The following is a 23,430-nucleotide window of genomic DNA, read 5'->3' on the forward strand; positions in this document are numbered from 1 at the left end:
ATTTAGTGTTACTGGAAGACTCTTATTTCTCTGTTTCACTTCAGAAGTAAAATGAAGGTTATGACCATTTCAGTAAATGCAGTCCCACGGAGACTCTGCCAAGGGTAAGAGTTACAACCTCTGGGCTCTAGGGACAAATTCGACTTAGGAATCCATTCTCCCTACCCAGATTCCCCAAACGGTTTCCAAAGGCTGTTGATGGGGCAACGTTAAGCAGCTGTTTCCTTACCACCTGAAGGTGTCTCTGTTCCAATGGCAAATGAAAAAATTCCCTTTGAGGAAGCGCATCAGGATCTGCTGGGATTAATGAAATAATACACAGTGCCTATAAGACACAACAGGGTGTGATGCACTGTGCTGGCAGTCACACGGCACAGCCCTGGCACAGGAGCCATACCTCAATTGCCCACAACCAGTTTATGGCTCCAGAGCTGTACCTTGGCCTCATTCTCAGCCTAATGTGGTCAATGATCATCACAACAGGCATCTGATTTTTATTTATTGTAAACTGGTGTCTCAAACCTCACAAATTATATCTATACCCTGTACACAGCTTTTGGTATGATAATGACTAATTATTACTAATAATGTAACCAATACTCTTATTAGCATATAAGCCACCCTGTAACTTTATAAGTGTTTTTTGTTTGCATGCTATTGTAGATAGATTTGATCTTTTAGATGTGACAAAAAAGAAGAATTTCCTGTCCCAGAGCTCAAAACTAAAACTGATTTTGCAACATGCTAATCATGAAAGCCCTGGCATGATGACTAGTCCCACTGAAGCTATCAATAATTTTCCAGGAATAAGGCAAGAGCCAGCAAAATCAAGCTCTAACATGCACTGAAAACATCAAAAAGTAAGAATTTGCTTCAGCATGTATGCTAACAGAAAGCAGATTATTATCATTTCATCTGTAATACCTATAATGACTGTATACACAATGACAAATATTCACAAATAATTATTACTCCTGCAAGAGCTGTGTTATGGTTGGAAGGTCTCTGCAACATGCAGCTGGTTAAATCTGACTGGTTTAAACTGAGAATGCAGAGTTCTGCAAATAACCTTTCACGTAAGACTGTTAAGTACTTTTTATTTTAAAGGTTTCCTGACTGTGAGCTCACTACAGCCACAGCAAACTTCCTTTAGGATTCATTTCATACCCTCCTTTCTGTTAATATCCCCGAGATCAATCCTTTCTCTAATGAATAGCTGACCTATTCTTCTTCGATTTACCATTGATTTCCTCTGCTTACCTCCCAATGCTTTGCCTGTTGATTAAACGCTAGACATAAGAATGCCTCAAATTTCTGACTTCTGAGTCATCCTCTCATGACCTGAACAGCTTGAAGCCAGCTTCAGCTCCCCGAGATCATTAGTGAAAACTCCTTTTGTTTCTAGACTCCACAAACAAACCATTTCTCTCCAAGCTTAGGTGCTGCTTGTGAACTAGATAATAAATAGCAGCAACAAAATTATCTCCTATATACATTGCTAGAATTATTGTAAGAAATGGAAAGGGATACTTTTCCAAGGCTGTGAAGGAAAACCCCAGTTTTCCCTTTTGCACTGGGAAATCTTTGCATCTACATGCAATGCAGACAAGACCATGAGCAAAGACATCTACTTATGGAAACTTTTACTTCTGCATAGGGTCCCTCTGAGTTAGGCATGTCTCTGCATGAGACACAGGCTTGCAAAAGGGGCTCTATTTTTGATTTTTCTAGATCAAGACACTGGTTTACAAAAACCCATTCACAAATCTCCCTCTCCAGCTTTCACTTTACAGAGCAAGCTGGATGAAATTGCTTATCTGCACTGAAAGATGGAGAGCTACAGTTGATCCTTTGAAAACGTGCAGTGGTATTTCCTTGGAACGCAGATATCTTCAGTCTCCAACACTTTGATGTTTCCTCCAAAAACAAACAGACTAACGTTATCTCCATTTTCCTGCATTTCTGATGTTTCTCAAGATGCAGCTTGTTTTCTCTGGGCTCACACACAAGGTCTGACAATCCTAGGAGACCAGCTATGCAGGATAAATACTACACTTCTAAATAAGGTAGTCACTAACTGACATACTGTACTATATTCCATTCTGATCATGGCGAGATGGGGAGCATCAGCTGCACATGACCCACACTTTTCTCACTCTCCTACTCAGGTTTTGTGGGAAAGGAACACCACCCTAAGGTGAAAGCCCTGAGGTTTCTGATGGGAATGATGAGGACAGCAGGTTAACATGGTGTCCAATGAAACACACCCCCATCTTAACAGCCTAAATAAGGTCCTTTGCTCCTGTGATAGCTAAAGCACAATGTCACAGAAAGCCAGGCTGTAAGTTTGTAAGCAACTGTAACATATTCTTCTTCAAATGATCAGAACCAAGAAGCATGCAGCAACTGTTCAGAGCTGTTTGCTAACATTTCGAGTTCTCCACTAGCTGTCAGGGCATGACAGAAAGTCCTGCTGTGACAGAGCACTGTGCTGGCTCTGCTGCAAGCCTCATGTATGGTATTGGGCAGGTTAAATAAGAACAAGTTCAACAATAGAGCCTACACTTGGGCACCAGATTCCCTGTCCTTGCGTTCAATCCTGCAATCCATGTTGGAAAGTGAGGAGATGTAGGTGATGATATTACAAGATGCCAATTCCAGCACTGTTTGGACCACTCTGTGATACAAACTAATTCACCAATACAACAGACCACTTGTCCAGCAAAAAAACATAAAGCTGGAATTTTCTGTCCCTTTAGTGAGTGTGGCCAGCTTAGCAGTCTGAAGTGCTCCAGCGCTGGCATGAGGATGGTGCTACAGCCACAAGCAAAGGGAGTGAAGGCAACAGAATACTGCAGATGGGAAGGAGTAAAAAGGAGAGGACAGTGAGACATCTTTCGATAGGCAGAGGGGAGCTGTGATCCCAGCTTAGCTGCACATGAAACCACACATTAGGGGACTCAGAACAGCATTAGAAACAGCTGGCATGCTGAGAGGGTAACTGCATAAATCAGCCTAGGTTCAACAAAAGGACAAGCCACAAGGGACTTAACCTTCATAACTGGGGGTTGACTGTCCACCTAGGGTCCACAGCCCTGGAACCATTACTGAAATTAGATGCCTACACACTTGCTCAGATAATGAGTAAGATGCCAATATTTTCTCTCAGAATACCACTGTGGGAAGAGAAAGGGTTGGTGATGAGATGTCCCCTGCACCCACAGAGCAGCCCCACTACTACAATCCAGCCGGGAAGAGGCAGAGGTAAGCTATCGTCCACACTGGCAAGGCTGAGATTTATCCAACCTAAAACACTGCATAAAAACCTGCAAGCAAGGTCAGGTCACCCAGTGTTCTACTTCCCTCACTCTAACAGGTGGCCACGTCACACCAGCAAGTCAGGCTTGCTCTTGTGCTCTTCCCTGGGCAAAATTCAACTCTTGCTGCATAGCTGTGCCACACCACACAAAAGCCTTCCCACCTGCCCCCTTACAGCTTGCTGCCACCCCAGTTCCCACGGGGGCTGCACCCTCAGAAACAATTGGATATGGTGGGAAATTCAGCAGCAGGCTACTTGTGAGGAAGAGGGAGCAACACAATAGAACTTGAGATGATGTCAGCCTTCTTTAGGAAATTTACTCTATTAAAAAGCAAATTATTGCATAAAAGAGGGAGGGGCCAAGAAGATTTGTAACACGTGTGCAACACAGCACCGCGTTCCCTAGCAGGCTGCTCCTGCACACGTTGGCCCCCAGGCCCGCAGGGTGTTCCCAAACCCGACCCCGACTCTTCGGCTGCACCTCTTCACACTTTGTGCCATTTCCCCCGCTGCTCATCCAGCCTGGTTACGGCAGAGCGACACAGCCTGAATTCTCCTGCATTGCTGCCATCACTCGTAATTAAAATTTCACCTCCGCAGACTTTATTGCTGCCAGCGCAGAGCACATAGTTCGCCGCCAGGATCCAGAGTGACACTGAAGAACCGGGGACAAAACCCCCGACAGCCCCCGCAGGCAGCCCCTCGTCACCCGCCCACACGCGGGCTCCCCCCGGGCAGTCCGTACAGGTCCCCCCCACCCCACCGCCCGTCCCACCGACCCCGCTTTTCCCTCGGCGGCCACTACCGGCCACACGCCCCCCGCCTCGCCCTGCGCTCCCCAAGCTCAGCCGCCGGCCGCGGCCCGGATTGACGGCCACACTGGCAAACCAGAGGCCCCGTAGCGGGTCCGCCCCACCCACTCCCTCCTCGGCTCTGCCAATCAGCTGATGGAGCGGCGCGGTGTCTGTGGAGGGGTGGGGTGGGGGAGTGTGGCGCGGAGCTGTTGCGGGTGTGCAGTCCCGGGGCAGAGCGGAGCCGGCCCGGGGCTGGAGGGCGTGTCCCACCACGCCCGCCCCCGCCCCCAGCCCCGCTCCTCCTCCGGGGCACCGGCGTGTGCTCACCGCTTGCCTGGGTACCCCGCTCGGCTCGGGGGACGCTGGATACCGCTTCGGAGAGGACGTCGAAGCCCTGCGGCTGGGGCCACCCCGCGGTAAGTGCGCGGGCGGCGCTGTGCTGCCAGCAGGGCTCGGGCTCCGCCGCCGGGGCAGCGGCACGGGGCGGTGCTGGTGCTCCCGCGTCTCCCCGAGGCTCCTCTGTCAGCGAGGGGGGCGAGCGCGGTCCCGGTGAGCAGCCGGGGGACAAAGGACGGGCGGGGGCCGGGTCCTGAGTGCGGGGCGGGCGTGGGGCAGGAGTGGCACCTGCCCCCGGCGGGCTGCGGGGAGCGGTCGCAGCCCGTGGGGCCGGTGCGGCTGCAGACGGGGCTGTGACCGGAGAGACAGGCGAAGCGCTCGCCGCCCGGACCGGGTGAGCGAGCCCTTTGCACCGGGGCCGCGGAGGCGCTCGGAGGGGTGCGTGCTGTCCGGGGAGCTGCGGAAGTGTTTTTCTGTGTGTGCCTTTTTCTGTGTGCACCGATCGGTCTAACCCTACGTTAGTGGCTGCAAAAGTCGACTCACAACTTTGTCGATAAAGGGAGGTCTGAGTTTCGGCTGGAGTGCCCCGGTGATTTCTAGTTGTATTACGAATTTTGCCGTCAAAGGGGCTGTGAGCGCTGGGCTGAGGCCGTGGGTGTCTCTGCGAGCGCGGAGCTGCGGCTCCCGAAGGCAGCGAGGGTGGGCAGGCACCGGCTGGAAGCGGGAGGGGATGTGGCTCTGGGAGAGTTTTGGAGTCGTGGCGACTCCTTCATCCCTCGCTGTCGTCCTCCGCCACCAGTGCGTCTCGCCGGTGCTAGAAGACGAGGTGATGCAGTCCCACCGGCTGCGTGAGACGAGGAATCTGCGGCACGCCCGGGGCAGCTGCCCGTGTCCCCAAGGGCTTCTTTGACAGCCGGTAGACACTTGTTTCGCTGCCACCTGCCTTGCAGGTGCTGAGGGAGAGTGCCATGGCCCAACGGTGCAGGACGGCTTCGGGTCCAGTGGGGTGCAGGTCCCTGCACGCCGGAGCACCCCAAGCAGGGTAGCCCCTGTGAGGCAGGTAGCCGAACACCTGGACCTCCTCTTTGGAGGCAGCCTCAGGGTGAGGGGCTGGACGGAGGCATCCCGTGGGGCTGGTTTGGGTGGTCTGGCCAGGGTGATGGACTCAGACACTGGCACAGGACAGGACGGGGGATGGAAATGAGTGTCCCAGCAGGTATATGTGCACGGGAGAAGGGGTGGGTGTCAAAAAGGAAAAAGTCTCCATACTTCGTTGTTTCTCCATCTCTTGAATTCTTTATTGGTACTGATTTACAGGGAAAGGCTCTGGGTTTCCTGTGCTGAGAAATTGTCGTCCCCTGCATCCAGAGATGTTTCTCCTGCTGCTCGGCAGTGACAGGCTCTCAGGTTAACTCCCAGGTGGCATTTAAAATGCACATCTGTTTTTTTCCACCACACCAGGAAACTGTGATGTGCTGTCTGAACCTTGTCCCTTCTTCAGAGAACCACTGTGATGCTCAAGCCTTGACAATAAATACTTAAAAAGCGTAGGGCACTTTCCCAGAGAAAATAATGAGGATATATTTCTAGCACCGATTATGTCTGGAGTAATGTTTTAAAAAGAACAAAACAAAATAACTTTTTGAACATTAGTTTCCCATTCATTTGTCTAACTTTTATCTTTGCGGTTGTTCTTCCTGAAATACTTGGAATGACAACAGAATGACTTGACCTCACTCTGTTTATTCCTCCAATTTAGTTGTGCACTTGTAATCAAAGTGTTCTGTTTTCAGTACTGATGATATTGAGAGTACGTGTAGTAGCCAGTGTTTTGGCTTCATGTAAGGAATGTAAAATCAGAAGAAAATGGAAACTAAAGGGGGGGGAAAAAATGTTTTCTTGCAGAGATCACCTTAAAAAAACAGAGAGGAGAGGGAAACAAAAAAGGATAATAAGCAAGAATAAGTCTACAAAACAGTATTGAAGAAAATGAGTTGTAGTAATTCTCTTTAGTGGTTTACCAAAAAATACTGTCTGTACTCTTCGGACAGCTGGGTTTTTTTCCCCATTTGTTGTTGTTGGCTAGATTTTTATAGGAAATTGATAAAGTGGGATAAACACTGATGATTAATAAATTTGTGAAATCCTAAAACAAACAAGCAAAAATTATATTGTATGTATACAAAAAATTGTATTTAATGTGTCTTTCCGATTTAAGCATCTTGACAGCGGGCAGGAGCCATGACATTTCATTTTTTTTATTTGTTTGGTTTGGCATTGGTTGTGGGTTTTTTTGTGTACTTGTGGGGGGTGTTTTGTTTTTGTTGTTTTTTAAAAAACAAAGCAAACAACAAAGCTGATAGTTCTTTAAAGCTACAGCCTTCTCTTCTGTTCCCAACTCTACAGGTAAAAAATACATGCATCCAGTGGTTAACTTTGTATCAGCTTTTGTAGTAAAGTAAATGTTCATCCTATCGTTCGTCCAGTGCAAGACAATGCAAATTACTGGCATGCCTACTGTGCTCCAGGGTTACACCTCTCTTCTTGCAGAAAGTCCTGTGTTATTGCACCACTCCTTGATTACCTTGGTGTTTAGCAGTGGTACCTTAATTCGTCATGTGTGATTAGTAACTGAGCATGGGCAAATGATGGTCTCAGCCCAAAAGAAGTCCTCTGACAAGGAGGAGCTGCTCTTTGGAGAATCGCAGGAGATAATTTGCTTCTTGTTAAACCATTTCTTATGCTTGCTTTTTCTTCCCTCCCCCCCCCCCCCAATTTCTTCTTATTGCAAAATTTGGCATCACCTCAAAAATACAGCACCCTCTGCAAAGCTGTTTTTTGTTCTGTTTCTTTTTTTGGGACATGTCTTCCTGTTTTCCCTATTGCTTTGCTGAAGTCAGTGCCCAGCAGTACTGTGTGTAGTCTCTGAAGCTGCATCTAATGGTAAAGACCCTGCTGTTGGTGTTAATTTTGTCAAGGTGTTGGCAGGTTGGCATTTTCACACTTGTAATAGAAGCAAGCTGTGTTGCAGGGTGAGTTTTAGCTATTATTTCTACAAGTCCCTCCACTTTGTGTAAATCAATGTTCCTTTCTTTTCCGAATATGTTCAAGACTAGCTATATACTTTAGTGGGAGGAAGTAAGAAGCAGACCAATGTGGAAGCTGGCTAGTTGGTCTAAATATTTAAACAGCGATTCAAATGCCATGAGATCAGTGGTGAACCTTCTTCTTCCTCTGGGGAAGTAAGCGTCTTTTTTTGTTGTTTTTTTTTTTTGTTTTTTTTTTTAAACCTGTTTATTACTGATAGTTAAACTATTCCTGCTCAGAAGAGTTCTTTACATGATATATTGGTAAAAGCATGTCTGTTCTTATTTGTCCCGCAACTCCATGTATGGCCTGTGAAGTTATAATGATTTTTTTTTTTTAATAAAGATTTCATAATCTGATTGCTTCTAGAACTGTTACAAGATCTTGATGAGAATAGAAAATGAAGGAAGAGTTTATTTGCACTTTTTTTTGACAGCTCTGCAAAATATTTCAAGACGACTTGGTGATCTGTTCCAATTTAGTCCAGCCCAGCTCAAATCTAAAAATCCCATCACAATGCAATAATTTCTGCAGAGACAGTCTTGTAGAAGAGTATCTCTCAGCTGTTGTGCTTAAGGCAAGAGTGTAATAGATCTGCTTGGGAGAAATCCTTTTTACACCCTTGGTACACTTAAAAAAGGGAAGAAAAAAGAGTCAGAAGACCTTGCACATTTGCAATTTGCATGATATAGAAAGGTTCTCTCCTGGGTTGTTGGTAGAGAGACCAGGTCTTGCTGCTGCTTTCCACGCTGAAGCTTCCTGATGGTTACAGGACAGGAAGCCTCACCTCCCTTATTTTAGAGACCTTGCTGCGGCTCTCCATCTTGCCTCTCCTGTTTCCCCTAGATACAAAAGATGGACAGTCTCAAGTAAAGATTGCACTATGTGGCAGAAGTGTGTGAGGAGAGCACTGGAGCACCAAACTGAAGTATCTTCTGTTGCTGTCCATCAACACTGAAACACCAGACTGTGGCATTTTCTTTATTGTGCTCCTGGCTCTGCATATGTATGCCCATGGATAAGCTTCCTGTAAGGGTCCCTCTCAAAATAGATGTGTCCACGTGTTTGAGTGGAGGCAAGCTTGCTGTTATTGAATGGCTATTCAAGCAATTCACTTCCCTTAATCTTTGCGAGATCTCATGTGATGCTGTCTTGGTCATCCAGCTGAGAAAACAGAGCTTTGCACTTGTAAGCAGGCTTCCTTTGCATCTGCTTTATGTGCAGTGTAATGGACACTGAGGCTGGCTTGGGTCTTGTCCCATATTTTGCTGGTTCTTTCTTTTGATTCTGCATTTGTCTAGGCCAATTGATACTTTCCATTGCTACTTACTCAAACTTTAATTAATGTGCTTGATTTATGAAGTATGAGGAGGCCCTACATGTGGTTAGTAGTCAATAAACAGGTCCAGTAGTAGATTATGCAGAAGTAAACAAATACATTGTAATGAGAAACTTTGTGTTGGTAGTCAGATGTGACAGGATACATGCTACTACTTTTACCAGTCACCGAAGAGGCAGGATCAGTTGATCCATTGTTCTTCCTGTGTTGCAAGAGGATGTTTTTCCCCCAAGAAAAAGGCACGCTGGAAAGGAATTGCATGCTCTAGCTTCAGACTTTACTGTTTGGGTATTGTTCAAAGTATGTACACTGCTAAGTTTTGCATATGCTTCTGATACAATAATGTATTTTAAAAGGCTACATGTTTTTTGTATACAAAAATTCAAAGGCACTTTCCATCACTTTGAAGTGATGGAAAGACATAGTCCCTGTCAGCTTAATTCATGGCTTTTGGCCTGGAGCCTTTAATGATCATTGTCTGTTTCTCTCAAAAGGCTCCTGAATTCACTTTTGGTTTCAGAGAAGGATGAAGCCCAGATGATTCACGCTGGACTCTCCTCACTGGGAGCAAGATGCTGAGGAGCTTTTTTCATCCCATGGGAGAGCAGGATGGAAGTGTGGCAGCCACTTTGCATGGTCCTACCACTGCTGCCCTGCTGTTCAGCTTCCATGCACTATCAAAGCACCTCCTTTGGTGCTCTGTCCTCAGCTAAGACTTCTTCCTCCTCTTGAGGCCTAATTCACAGCAGTAAGGACTGATGGGTGCCGAAAACATGTGTTACTTTCACTTGGCTACCAGAGGATGCTGCATCATCCATGGGTAGGAGAACTGTCCCCCATCTTTGAGCATGAAGACTAGGACGGGCTGCAGGCAGAATAGCATAACAGTGTGGAATGGGGTTAGGAATGGGTGTTCCAGGGAATTTTGGGAGGCCCCGTCTTCCTGAGCACATTGGCCGCATTACGGGAGGTGCGGAGCAGAAGAGTTACAAACTCAAGAGCACATTTCATGTTCTCGCGCTCACTGGTGCTGCTCGACTTGAGGCAGGGAAACTTTACAACACCAAGGTAGAGTGCGGGCAGTCATGCTTAAGTAAGAACTGTGTCTAATCCTATGATGAAGACTAACAAGAAAGCGTTTTTCTGTCTGTTGTTAAAGCTTGTTGTCACCAGGGAGTGCTGCTTGTACAGAAGGAAAATAATAAAGGATGTCCGTTGACATCTAGCACCAATGCTCAATGCTCAATTTCTCCATCTGTCTCAAAAGGTACAGGGCAATGACTAAGTCTGCTAGAGCTGCGCAGCCCTGGAGTTTTTGGAGGCATCTCCCATTGTACCTTTTGAAAAATCCCAAAGGAAAGGTAGGAGCCAGGCCCACATCCCATCTCTGTGAGAGGACTGCCCAGGTATTGCCAGCTGATGCCCAAGGCCTGCTGCCATTGGATCTCCCGCTGCTGTGGACTGACAGCCAGTTGTCTTTGCTGCCAGTGGTGCACCTGCCCTGTGGCCAAGCTGCATTGGTTTGGGGATCCAGTCCTTTAGAGCACCCAAGTGACTGAGAGGTGTCTTGGTGTTCCTGATTCAATGGGGCTTCCTATTAAGGGGCGCTCAGTGTCTGAAGGCAGGTGTGTGTTGTATCCCAAAAGCAGTATGTGGACGCTGAATTCAGGACCTTACCTCCTTGTGGCATTCTTACCCTTGGATGTGTCATGCTAGTCCTAGAGTGATTGTGAGACGCATATGTTTGAGAAGTCAATGTCCTTCTGGGAATTGGCTGCAGGATGTGACCTAGTTGTCCTGGCTGTTGGTTGCAGGTGACACTTTTCAGATCATCTGCAGCCAGTCTTGCTTTCTGCCCTGACAAGCAACTTTGTTTCCCTCCCTCCTGATTGATGCGTCTTTCCAGAAAAACTTCGATCATCTCAGGGGGTAGTGAAAAGAGATGTGTTTGGGGTCTTAAAGTTACTGGGAAAGTTGCCTTAATTACATCTTTTACTCACACAGGCTTTTTATTACTCTGCTTTGCAGATAGTACTGGTATCCTACTGGTTTGCCTCTGAGAGGAAAAAATACCTGGTAGTTGAGAGGGGGTTCTCGGTTTTAAGGCCATGTTTCATCATCAGTACGAGGCAGCCCAGGTGTGGGTTGCTGCCAAAGGCAGGTTTGTTTCCTGGCAGTTGTCTGTCTGTCTGTCTGTCTTGCTGCAGGGCTGCCTTGATTAAAGCTGCTTAAGCTGATTGTGAAACTGCAGCCTAGGAGTCTAGTTGTCTTAGGAGCCTAAGACATCTCTGGGTAATGTCTGGAGAGCATTAAGAAGAGTCTTAACGTTTCTGGACATTTTTTTGATAGGACTCCTTAGGGCTACTCTGGTAAGGTTTCATCTGGAAGATGCTCAATGCTAATTTTCTGTCAGCTCTAGCAAAACCAGCTTTCCTAAGATATTTTACTGTAATAAACCTAACAAAACATGTTTCCATTGTTTTTGAGAGCAGCACAAAATTCCTCGTGCTTTTTTCTCAATAGAGGACTTCTGTTTTTCTGTTTTCAGTTTGCTTTATCGCCTTGACAAGTGATTGCGGCAGTACCTAGAGGCAGAAATCAGGATTAGGACCCAATTCACTGTGGCCTTAGAACTGATGTGCAAAATACACCTGTGCTTATAAAGCGACTTGAACCAACATGCTGTTTGGATGTGACCTGCTTCTGGACAGACTGGTTGTGGCACGGCCCCAGATTCAGCAGTGGCAGGTCATCCTTGCACCCTTGTTGTGTACATGGGTTGTATGAGGTGGTTTACCTGGCCACGCTGCTGACATCCAAAGCAAACAGTCTCCTCCTCCTCCCTTGGATTTCCCTGCCACTATTGCCCTCTTGCTGGGGCAAACCTCAGCAATTCCTGCTTTGACCCAGTGAATGCTGAGGTTCTGCTCTGATGCTGGGAGGCAGCTCATGGGGCCGTGGAGAGAGGAGGGGAATTATTAGGGTTTTCTTAATGAGGTTTTAGGGGTGTGTTTGAGCTATTTAATCAGAGGAGTCTCAAAATCAATGACAGGCAAGTTTTCCAAAGCTGTAGTGCATATGTGTTTAGGTAAAATAAATTCTGCTAAGTAAGCTGTACCATTGTTCTAGGCACGAATAAGTCTCCGGACTGATACCAGAAGAATACAAATAAATAGCGCCTTTGATGGTTTCATTGATAGACTGCAAGGACTTTGACCAAGCAATTACATCTCAAAATGTACTTCTCTGTGAGCTGAAACATGAAGTCATGTTATTTAAGAAAAAAATACAATAAAAACAAACAACCTGTAGGGTGTCCCAGAGGCTGGTGATTGACTTCAGCTTTTATTAATTCATCTGCAGTGTGTTTGCCGGAGCTTTTAGGGTTTAATTGAGGTTAAGAGGTTGGGATCTGTGGTAAACAAAAGAATGGCATATGGGCAGTCTGAAATTGTGTATGTTTAAGTAAGAGCATTCCTTCTGGCCACTTGTTTTCATTGGGCAGTTACTCTTGGCTCACAACTTTTTTTTTTTTTTTTAAAAGGTGTACATGCAATCCTAGCAAGTTAATGATTCATTGTGTTTTATCACATCCTAACGTACCTCTAAAGAAGGGAAGGCTGAGCTGGGCTTGTGTTTGACCTCCCGTTTCAGATTAAGGACATTTCTTCTATAACCTCTTACCTGCTGTGACGGGGTCCACAAGCTCATTTGTTTTAAAATGTAAGAAGAAAAAACCTCCCTCTCATTTCTCATTTCCTTGCTCCCAGGGTCCACAATTGTTCTCTTTAAAATTCGAATGGACAAACCAGGTATGAGACCAGATGAAAAGCTTTCCAGAAGCTTTGTTTTATAGAGGCCATGGGGGAGTGGGATTTAGTTTCCTGTGTTATCCACAGAAAACTGTGTACATGTGTTTTTTACCATTGCTACTTTGTCCTATTTTCACTTCTGTTATGAGCTGCATGAACATCTTCACTGGATATGATCTCCCCTTGCGAGTGTGAATGTGCACCAGCCAGGGCAGTGGCTTGGTAATTAAGACAAACCTCCTTATGTTGGAAAGCCTGAGCTCATACTCCTAGGTCTTCATGCTGCTGATAAAGTTTATGGTGCATATGACATCAGCTGGCAATAATAATGGTGACCTGTTGCCCTCGAGTCATTCTGTAGACGTCTGTAATTTATATACATCTGTTAATAGTGTGTAGCCTGGAGCTTAAGAGAGCTCATCACTATAATTATATTGATAAGAGAGAGGATAAATCACAGTTTTTCTCTTAATATATAATTTAATAGAAGCTTTCACCTGACCCAGGAAGTCAAATGTGTCTTTCCTGCTTGGTTATAATTTAGAGCAATCTTCTTTTTAAAACTCCTAGTTCTCGTTGAATTAAATTCTGATTTTTGCAAAAAAAAAAAATAATTAAAGCCATTAATAACTCCCTCTTTTAATTAATACAATAAATACTTTTTTTTTTTGTACTTCTGTCTCGTAAGGGGTGCTCTACATCAATAACTTGTATCAAAAAACGCTTTATTAAAAAGTGTTGTTTATGCTGGCTCAGGGAAGGAGGTGTATGGAGCAGCTTTTGCACTTGCAAGAGGACACTTATAGATCTATTTTCTTTGATTAAAAATAAACTGTAATGTTTGAACACGGAATTGAGAGGAGGGTAAATCCAAATTTGTTTTTCTTTACTGTACTTTGTTTTCCTGTGATTGTTTGCTTTTCTCATCTCCCACAAAGGACAAACATGATTTTAAATACCAAATGTTTTTCAGGCTTGCATGTAATGCACACATCCGTGCGTACATATATGTATGTACGTCATGTGTTAGTGTAGCGTGACCTGCTTCTTTGCTGGTTATGATCCCTCATCCTTTTTGGAGGGTGGAAGAGGAGCCCACTTGTCCTTTCTCAGCTTATCCCTTATAGGCACGCTGTGCCGCAGGTGGTGGGAAAGGGCAGCGCTGCCAGAGCTGGTACATTTGGCTGCCCTTGCTGCGGTACGTGGGTGTTGCTGCCGAAGGGAGTCATGCCAGGGTGACTTTGGGGCAGCCAGGGTTGCATCAAACCTTGTGCAGGGATGGAGCAGGTCCTATAACTGGTTGCTGTCCTGCTGGTTCAGGTCTCTGCTGGCGTTCATCCCTAACCTACAAGGAGCCTCTGCACTTGCTTCCGGATTCGGCAGGTGCCGTGGGATGCTTCCTTGCCCTGGAGAGTGTCGAGGCAGAGGGCTGTAAATAAAACATCACAAACTATTGAGCAAGGTGCGTCTAACCTAGCTATAATGTGAAGATGATGTTTGCTACTGTGTTTTTGGGCATAAATTGAATTTCTGTCTCTTATTTCTGTTATTTGTCTCAGTAAGGGTAACAGAACATTGGAACAGGCTGCCCAGGGGCGTTGTGGAGTCTCCTGCTCTGGAGACATTCAAAACACATCTGGACGCCTTCCTGTGTAACCTCATCTAGGTGTTCCTGCTCGGGCACGGGGATTGGACTAGATGATCTTTCAAGGTCCCTTCCAATCCCTAACATTCTGTGATTCTGTGTGTGATTCTGTGATTGTTGTAACTTCAACTCTAAGATGCTCATGCAGCTTGAGCTTAGCCCTCAGAAGGGGGCTGGCAATGCTCATCTTACAAAAAGTACAAAACAGCAGCTTGGCCTTGTGAGTTTGTGTTTCCACCTCCTCCTTTGAGTGGAGGTGTAGAGGATTTGGGTTCAGCAGTTTCCCAGGGACTAGGAGCGGAGAGATGGGAAAGACGGCCCAGAAGAAATCCACTGCAGTGACAACACCTGCTGGTAGCTCAGTGAAAGCTCCACTTTGGGCAGGAGCGAAGTATCCAGTTGAAGGACAGGTTACTCTCCTCCCCTCCCTCATGGGTGTTTTTGGGAAGCAGCCCATGGTCTCATCTGCCTTGTCACTTACATGCATCTTGAAACCTTGAGTTTGGTTTGTTATTCTAAGGTGACCTGATTGCTTTATGGCACTCTCCTGGGATTCATGGGCTGTTTAAAAGTTGACTCTGCCCGGTTTGTGCTGCAGTGCTGGTGGAAACATTGGCCGTGGTGCTGTAAAATTGATAAGTTTGCTTTTTTTAAACAGCAAGGAGGAAAACATCCCATCAAACATGCTGCAGGCTGCTCACAGCACCAGCGGGAGCGCGACACTGATGCTCTCACCTTCTTGGCAGGTGCGTGGGATGAAGGGAGCCTGAATCCTGCCTGGAGAGGAGACCCTGGCCCCAGTGGAGCTGCCCACCATGAGCAGGGTGCTGCTGACCGGCAGGATGCAGCCAGAGAGCCGGAGCGTCTGTGTGTTCCTGCCTACCCGGGAGCAGCTCAGCCTCGACGTGGGGGTGAGTGGCCGGGAGGTCGCAGTGTCGGGGCTGCTGCTGCGGTTCTGTTCTGTTAGCTCCCTTTGTTCTCCCCAAAACCTGGTGCTGGTCTGCTGGCCAAAAGGCTATTAGTCAGCTTAGGGTATATGGTGTTCCATTTTTCAATTGGGCAGATCCAGCTCATATGCAGAGTTCCTTGAAAGTCCCTGTTGTGTTTTTGGATAGGGATCCCCTCTGCTCTTTTTCTGTTGTTATTCCTCTGTTTATATTTTCTCAGTGTTTTTACCCCTAATAAGTAGCAATTTTAAAAGAACTGAACCTGAAATACCTCGATGATGTAGGAAGCATGCCCTACACATGACCATTTCAATGGCATTTTAGCTATTTCTAGTTTTGATAGTCTGCAGATCCCTTCAAAGACTCCAAGGCAGAGTAAACAGCCATTGAGCATTTTTCTCCTTCTTTTGAGTACTTTTACACAAAAAAAATAGAGGTAAGTCACTTCATTTCTTTGATCACTTCTTCAAATGCCTTAAGTGTGTGCTCATGAGTGACAGCAGAGCTGGATCAGCTGGCAGCCCAGCATGGCACAGTGTCCAACACAGTGTGGTGCCTCTGTGCAATGCGGGCTGCACCTTGAACTTGTGAGAAACTGAGCTGACAGAGGCACTTCAAGTTCAGGCGACAAGCTAGCCTCGAAGATAAGTGCTCTCTTGTCAGCGTGTGTGCACACTCACGTGTGGGCTAGGGAGTTTCTTCTTTGGTTTTGGTTTGTTGTGGTGGTTTCCCCCCTCGCCTCCCTGCTCTGGGATGGGGAGGGGGAGAAGACAGTTGAGGTGAACTGTTATTTTTGAGCACTTGACTGAAACAGTGGCTTTTGAAAGCATGCATGCTAATCTTCAGAATCCATGTAGGAATTTTCCTACCTGCTGTGCTTAAGTGTGGCATCGTTAACTGAAACAGTCACAAGGGCTGGACCCAAGAGAGCTTTAAGAGCAAAATGTGGGGCGCTCTTCTAGGTCACCAGTTCAAACCCAGCCCGTGTACTTCTCCGGAAGGCTTTTGCAATCTGCTGGCTTTTGTGCAAGCCGCAAAATGATCATTTAATTAAGTTCTTGGTGGCAGGTGCACAGGCCGGGGTAATGGTCTGTTGCGACTGACTGTAAATCTCACCGTCTTAGAGCTTTTATCAGGGAGGCTGAAGATTGGAGATAGTGGAGCCAGTCCTGCCATGGGGAAGGTGTGATGGGGAGCAGGAGGGCAGGTGGCAGGGCTGATGCTGTCGCCGCTTGTTGCTGTATGCGGTGCCTGAGCTGGGCAAATGGCTGTGCCTCCACCACTGAGTCATGCTCCGCTGTATTAAGTTGAGGCAGCACTTAGAACATATGGTATAATAAAACGTGGATACTTGCAGTTTATCCTCCCTGGAACAGGGGTGTCCTTCTTGGTGGGGGAAGTGGAGCTGGAGGCATGAGTGGGCTCAGTCATCACCATTTAGTTTGGCCTGATGTGAAGTGAGCACTGGCTGAACCAGAGACACCTGAAACGCTTTCTGGTCTTGCTCCTCCAGCTTTGGCCCTGGTATGCGGCTCCCCCCAGGTTTGGGGGAGCAAGGTTTCCCAAGAAGCTGGTCAGTGGGGCATGAGGACCCCTGGGTGAATGGCCAGGAGACGCCTTTGTCTGCACTCGGCCGTTTGGGCAGGGGTGGGAGCTGGGGCTGCCCTGTATGTGCTCACCTGGGCAGGCAGCAATAGCTATAACCTGTATTTAAAACCTTACCATGAGGCGCCCCTATGCTACTGCAGCTTTATAAGCCTAAGAAATGGTCTTTCACATTGAATGCTGGCAGGTATGGAGGGAAGGTGCTCTGTCGCCCAGGTTCCTGCCTGCTGCCCCTCCAAAGAGTCACGCCACCCTGAGCATCGCCAGCTCATCCTGTGGAGGGGTCTCTGCCATGCCACCCCTTGGTAGCCCTTTTAAAGACATTTTCCCTCCTCACTTATGCCACTCCTTGCTTTGGTAGCTGGGAAGTTACGAAAATATGTATGCAGAGATGCCTGCGTGTGAAAGGGAATAGCTGCCTGGGCCAAAACATGAGACCGCACTGCACAGTTTTGTCCTAATTGCATAAAGAGTGAAACATGACCTGTTAGAGCTGGGCAAGTCACCAAAACCAGCTTTTCATTTGGCTTCTGCCTTTACCACAACACCCCTTCAAAACAACAACAAAAATTAAGACTTTGCATCTGGAGACTTTTTTTTTTTTTTTTAAAGAACATCAAGGCAATAATTTTCTAATGATGTTGGTAGAACCCATATTTAATTAGCACAACCACAGATGATACTTTGTGCATTTATTAGAATAATAATGCTACTACTTAGTATTTCCAAAGCCTTTTAACCTCTTCAGTGTGGAATGCAAATACTAAACAAGCTTGCAGCTCAGTGAGGTAGGCAGGAGTCATTATCTTTCCAGCAGAATGAATTACAGATCCTTCCTGTGATAAGCACATTGTTTATGCAGGTAATTCCTTTTTCTTCCCTCCCATGCAAATTCCACCCTTCCACATAAGAATTTACCTATATGTGTTTTATGTGGTCACATGTAGATTGAAGCCTGATCTTTAAAATGGGTTTGTCTTATGTCCTTCACATAAGTGTTGTTGAAAACAGAAGAGCAGGAACCGTTTTAAAGTCTCTTCCCCCATAACTGGGTATCTGTTACTTTGGTGTCCACCTTTCTGGATGCATAGATGAATTTGAGGGGAGGATGAGGAGGAAAACTGTCTTCCTCGGACTGACTGTGAACATGATGAGAAACTATGCAGTGCAGAGGACTACTGGGTTCTGCAGCTCACCAGGTGCCCTGAGGATGGTGAGGTGAAGTGGAAGGTTTCTGCTGGGGAGGCTGGACATCAGAGCATGGTACAAAGCAGCTTGCCTTGCTCCAGGCAGCCCCAGTGGGGAGATGGAGGATGAGCACTGGGAAGCTTAAGCAGGCTGTGAGTGAGAATGGTGCAACTAAAACCTGCATTGGTTGCACCAAAGATCTTGGAATAGTATCCAGTTTGTTCAGTTTTACCGATCTGCCAGCATTGTGGCTTATCTCCCTCATAATTTTGAACCTGCTGATCAGTATGAACTAGTATTTATGACTAGATTTTTGAAATTTTTCTGGGGTGGTAGCAGCTGAATGAAGGAGAGAGAACTGTGCTAGCAAAGGTCTGGCTGCCAGTGAAGGGAGCAGGGCAGGCAGGCAGCCACCCTGCCTGTGCTTGGGTAGGTCAGGAGAAGCCACAGCAGACGCTGCTCCTTGCGTAGCTGCTGGAGTAAGGGTGGAAGCGTGAGGAGAAATTTTTGGAGGGGAGGAAGTCCAGTGAGGTCCTCTGTGTTGGTGAATGGCAAGAGTAGATATGAAGTCTTTCAGTTCTGTAAGCAAGAGAGATGATATTTTAAAGCATAAGGACCAAGAAAAAATAGAGATAGGGAACCAATATGTGTGTATATTTGCACACACAATGACCCTGGAGTAGCAGTTACCTTCTGTAAACTTGCACTCAACTTCACTTTGGATTAGATTTCACGTGTAAAGAAGGCCTGAGTCTGACATGTGGCAAGGCTGAGTATCAGGGGAAGGAATGATTCATGGCGTGTCTGGGATGGAGCTTGGCACAGGAACCATACGCAAAGGGAGGAAAGTCTGAAGAGAAGAGCACAAATGAAAAACACAAAAGGAAGTGTTGGTTGCTGTGAGCAGAGGGGAGGTCAGGAGGGAGCACTGATTGCAAGTGTAATCAGTATTGCATAGCCTTGAAGGCCGAGAGTAAAACTTGATACAGAAGGGAAATGCCAAAAGTAGAATGGACAAGGTGGTAGCTCACATACCTGCTGTGCAAGAAATCTGATTAAATCAGTGCTTTAGAGCTGAGTATCACAAAACACTGAAGTGTTTGGTTCCCTAGAACTAAGTATCTTAAAGCAGGTTTTTCTTCCCTTAGGAGTCACTTACAAAATTTATCTAATAGGATAGCTTTTACATAGAGTCTTGTGCTGCCAGTGACTCTTGTATGCACATAACCATTCTGACTAGAGGTAGGTCACCTCTTCCTTAGTGAGTCCTTCCCAGGTAGGAGAACATGCTCAGAGCTTGGTTCCTTGAGAAATGACGCAGATCCATGTTCACCTTTCCTTTCCAGCTGCTTTTTCTCAGCAGCTGAGCAAATGCTGCATTTAGGTGTGAGATTGTAAGGGCGTAGTCTCACACAGAGATCCATAATAAGACCCTGATGTGGTTTTGGGTCTTACCAGAACTGTGTACTACCTCCTCCCCTCCCAAAGCAGGTATATGCACACATGTGTGTATTGGTGTGGTGCAGGTTTCAAAGCTCCCGATAAAAAGATAGCAAGTGGCTGGCTAGTGATGCCTTATCAAGTAGAAGAAAATGAGTACGTAAATGACCTCCAGTTTCCCCATTGTCCATGTCTAGTGACATGGTACATCCTGGGCAGGAAGGGGAGCACAGCCAGTTTCTGGGGAGTGTGGCATGCCTGTGCTGAAAGGGTTTGCAGAGTTATGGTGGCAATTAGTTTGATGGTGGTGATTAGTTTGTAGGAAAGTTCTCCTGTTGGCTTCTGCCCCATCATCTTTGCTGCTGTGAAGCTAGCAAAGATGAAGATTCCCTCTCAGGAAGGCTGCTTTTGCTCATCTGCATCATCCAGCAGTGGCGTAACAAAATCCAGAGGTTCTGTCCCATTTTGCAGCTAATACCACCTTGGGCTGGGCTGAGCTTGTTTGTGTTTTGTTCTGCTCTCCCCATCTGCTCTTGCTAAAATCTCATCCTCCATTCTCTGAGGGTTGGGGTTTGAGAATTTTTGTTTGTGCCTGACGGGCTGTGCTCTGGGGGTGGTTTGATGGGGCAAGGGCAAGTGAGGCTATAGGTGGGAGGACATATAGTGTGGAAAATTTCCAACCATGGTATGCATCCAGGTCTGCACATACAGATAGCCAGAATCACACTCTTGCTGGGGGAGCCTATGCCCCAAGCTGCCCTGCTAGGAAAGTGCATTCGGTAGCTGTGCCACAGTGCTGTGGCTCCGTCCTGCCCTGTGCCCCTGGCAAACGCTCCCCAGCCCCTGGTCCCCTGCAGAGGCATGTGCTGGAACCTCTGCTTCCCCAGTGCTTCCTCGGTGCATGTGTGGCGTTATGGGGGGCAATGGGATGGGCAGGTCTCCATGTGGCATGGAAATGGGCAAGAGCTTATAGGCCGCTGGTGACAGCTTCAGAAGATGAAGATGTTAATTTCTGTGTGACCAGAAGTCAGCAGGGGATAGAACAAGCTCTTCTGTGTGTGGTAGAGAGCAATCTCCTCTCTAACCCAGGAGCTGTTTCTGCTCAAGCCGTGCAGTCTTGGGTTTGTTTGTGTACTTTTGTTTTCGGCTCTCCTGAATGAAATGTTTCTTATTTCTTTATATTTTATTCTATTAACCTCTCAAGAAAAAAAAATTGTAAGACAGTAGTATTTTCATTTCTGTAGTTACAAATATGCTTTTTTATAAGAGCACCTGTACTGTACAAAACTAGCGCTTCAGCAGCCCTCCAAATTCTTATACAAAGGTGCTAGTAGATAGGAAACTTTACATTCATGTCTTACTGAGCTGAGCTACTTTGCACTGTGAAGGAAGGAGGATGACACGTTGATTATTATTCTGTGATAATAGTAATAATACTGGAAACAAAGCTTGTTCTGTGGTGTGGAGTTTTTTTTTGGTTGGTGGTTGTTTTTTACTATGATTCCCAAAAATGTATTGGCCAATGTAAAAAAGGAGAATTGCTCCATCCAGGTGTGTGAGCCATCTGTAATGTTGGATTGGTTGTTTCTTTCAGGTCAAAGCCACTGGACAGGAGCTCTTTCAGCAAGTTTGTGATTTAGTGAAGATTAAAGAGCCTCACTTCTTTGGCCTCAGCATTGTTAAAAGTAAGCAAACTCAGTGCATGGAGCAAATGACTTGGCAAACATCCACCGACCCGCTTGTGTATTTACAGTGTGTGCATATATACACAGTGGCTGTGCCTGCGGGGAATTTGATTGTAATAAGGTCACAAAGTATGTAGATTATGCACAGGCTTCTCAGAGCTCTTTTGATCTTTGGTATGTGGGCAGACAAATTGGGAGAAGGGGGAGCTTTTGTCCTCCTCCTTTGTTCTTATGTTCCACCTCTTTGTGGGGTTTTCTTTCTCTCCTGTAGCCGAGTGGCTAGCCAGCATATTTGTCACTGAATTCAAAACTGTCAGTAGTTGAACAGGAGGTGAATTTTAAAAAGACTTTGAGGCTGAAAGTGTTACTTCTCTTCTGAAATCACATGAAAAGAATGTAGCGGGGCGGGGGGGGGGGGGGGGCGTGGAACTCAAATCTTTTGAGGGGACTGGGTGCATGTGTGGGGGACATTGAGTTTTGAAATATTGCATGAGAAATACAAAACTTCTTGGTCTGTAGGCTGAAGTCCAGCCTGCTTGGTCCTACAGCTTAGTTTTGACCAGGGGACAGTGTAAGATGATGACTTATAGGAGCAAACTGATATGAGATACTGCATTTCTAGGATGATGTGTGCATTGGCACCTCCCACAACTCTTACTAATTAGAATTGTATCTATTGTCCTCCTTATCCTGCATCCCTGCATTTCCAAAAGCATGGAAAGGACTTTTCTTCCCTCCAAAATTTTTCTCAAGTGTATTATTATTTACTACTGCAACTCTAGATATTGTTTCATTGATGTGAGAATAGTCTTTTTTTGGGGCCCTTCTAAATGAGATTTCTTTTGTCTCTGTATGAGTATGTGGGATAAAATAGTTTATTTTAAGTTTACTTGTCTCATTTCCTTTCTATTCTCATTATTAATAACTTTTTGCTTTTCTTGAGCATAACACTCAAACTAAGACTAGAGTAAGCTGTTTATCTCCATAATATTTATAGAGTCTACGAGAGATTCCATCACTGCAACTAAACTGGTAGCTAACAGATATATGTGCTTAAACCAGTGCAGGGTTTTTTTAAGTGAGGAAGACCTGAATGCTCTTAACTTTTTTCACAAATCGACTGTGTTCTTGTGAGTCCCCACTCCACACCTTTTTTTTTTTTTAACAACTGTTTTTTGCCTTTTTCACTTGCGGGACATCTCAGGTGAAATTCAAGCTCCTGTCCTCCCCTGTAAAACAGGGTAACTTCATTCCCATTTTCTTTGAAGTAGATGCTCTTCTCCTGTTCTCCTTGTGTTTCTTTTACTTTTTTCCCCCTTTATATATATTTTTGTTTCATATTTTCTGTACCCTGTTCTTTCTTTCTCTCCCACCTCTGGCTCCAAAATACCTTATTGTGGCAGATGCCTCTCAGCCTGTTGGAAATGTAGTATAACTGCCCCATTGTGTATGTTTAAAGCTATTGGATATTGCCAGTAACTTTAAATGTAAATAATCTTCTCGCTTCACATAAACGTTCTTCGTTTTTAGAGAAGCTAATTCTTTGCGAAGCTCTTAGAAAAATGTGAAGGAAAAGAGTCGCAGGAGCCCAGTAGCCTGAATTAACCTCTCTTTTTTTTGTGTGTGTTGTTTTCGTGACTGTTCCTCATTCCTGCTTGCTGTAGCTCGCTTTGTAAAGCTGCTTAATTTGAGGTACCGCATGCTAACCCTGGCTCCTCCTGACAGCCATCTCCCTCTGCCACCCAGGCAGGTGCCAGCATTTTGGTTAAGGAGGGAGGTTTATTTTTATTTGTGCCTCTGTTTAAGAAACTGTTGGGGCCAGACAACAGGAAAGTGTTGGCAGTGAGTTTCTCAGCCCAAATGGCCACCAGGAAGGCTGTAGCCCCCCTCACCTCTCTCTCTCTCGAGCAAACCTGGTATGTCTACTGTTGCTGCCTCTGGTCTTCACCTTTAGTCTGTGAAAGTCCAGTACACTGCTGGCTGGAGTCATGTGGGGTGGGCTTTTGGGGTTTCTTTGTTTTGTTTATAAAATAGCTCCAGGTTATTACTGTGGAGCTGTAGCAAAGGAAGTATTTTGTTTTCTGTTCCCCAACCTGATCTTTTTTTTCTCCCCACATTTTGTCCAACAGACTAGTGATCTTCTCCCTTGCTGCCAGTGGTAGGTGGGGTCTTGATTCCATTGCAAATGTAGCACTCTCCATCTCAGGCATTTGGACGTAGCTTTTAAGGCATG

At 46.0% G+C, this 23,430-nt stretch overlaps 1 protein-coding gene across 4 annotated transcripts in view; it reads left to right on the forward strand.

Moving 5' to 3' along the window:
- The first annotated feature begins 4,399 nt into the window (after positions 1-4,399).
- Positions 4,400-23,430, forward strand: part of FRMD1 (FERM domain containing 1) — a 44,265-nt gene continuing 25,234 nt past the window's right edge. For 2 of the 4 annotated variants that reach the window (XM_065835591.2, XM_065835594.2), the window contains exons 1-3: positions 4,400-4,529; positions 15,079-15,243; positions 21,107-21,197. In XM_065835591.2, the coding sequence (XP_065691663.2) occupies positions 15,148-15,243; positions 21,107-21,197 (187 nt within the window). In that variant the 5' untranslated portion in view covers positions 4,400-4,529; positions 15,079-15,147. Of the gene's footprint in view, positions 4,530-4,643; positions 4,663-14,007; positions 14,150-15,078; positions 15,244-21,106; positions 21,198-23,430 lie in introns of those variants that run through there. The other 2 variants (XM_065835592.2, XM_065835593.2) reach the window with 2 other exon arrangements.

The sequence above is a fragment of the Patagioenas fasciata genome, chromosome 3 (genome assembly GCF_037038585.1).
Source record: "Patagioenas fasciata isolate bPatFas1 chromosome 3, bPatFas1.hap1, whole genome shotgun sequence".
NCBI lineage: Eukaryota > Metazoa > Chordata > Aves > Columbiformes > Columbidae > Patagioenas > Patagioenas fasciata.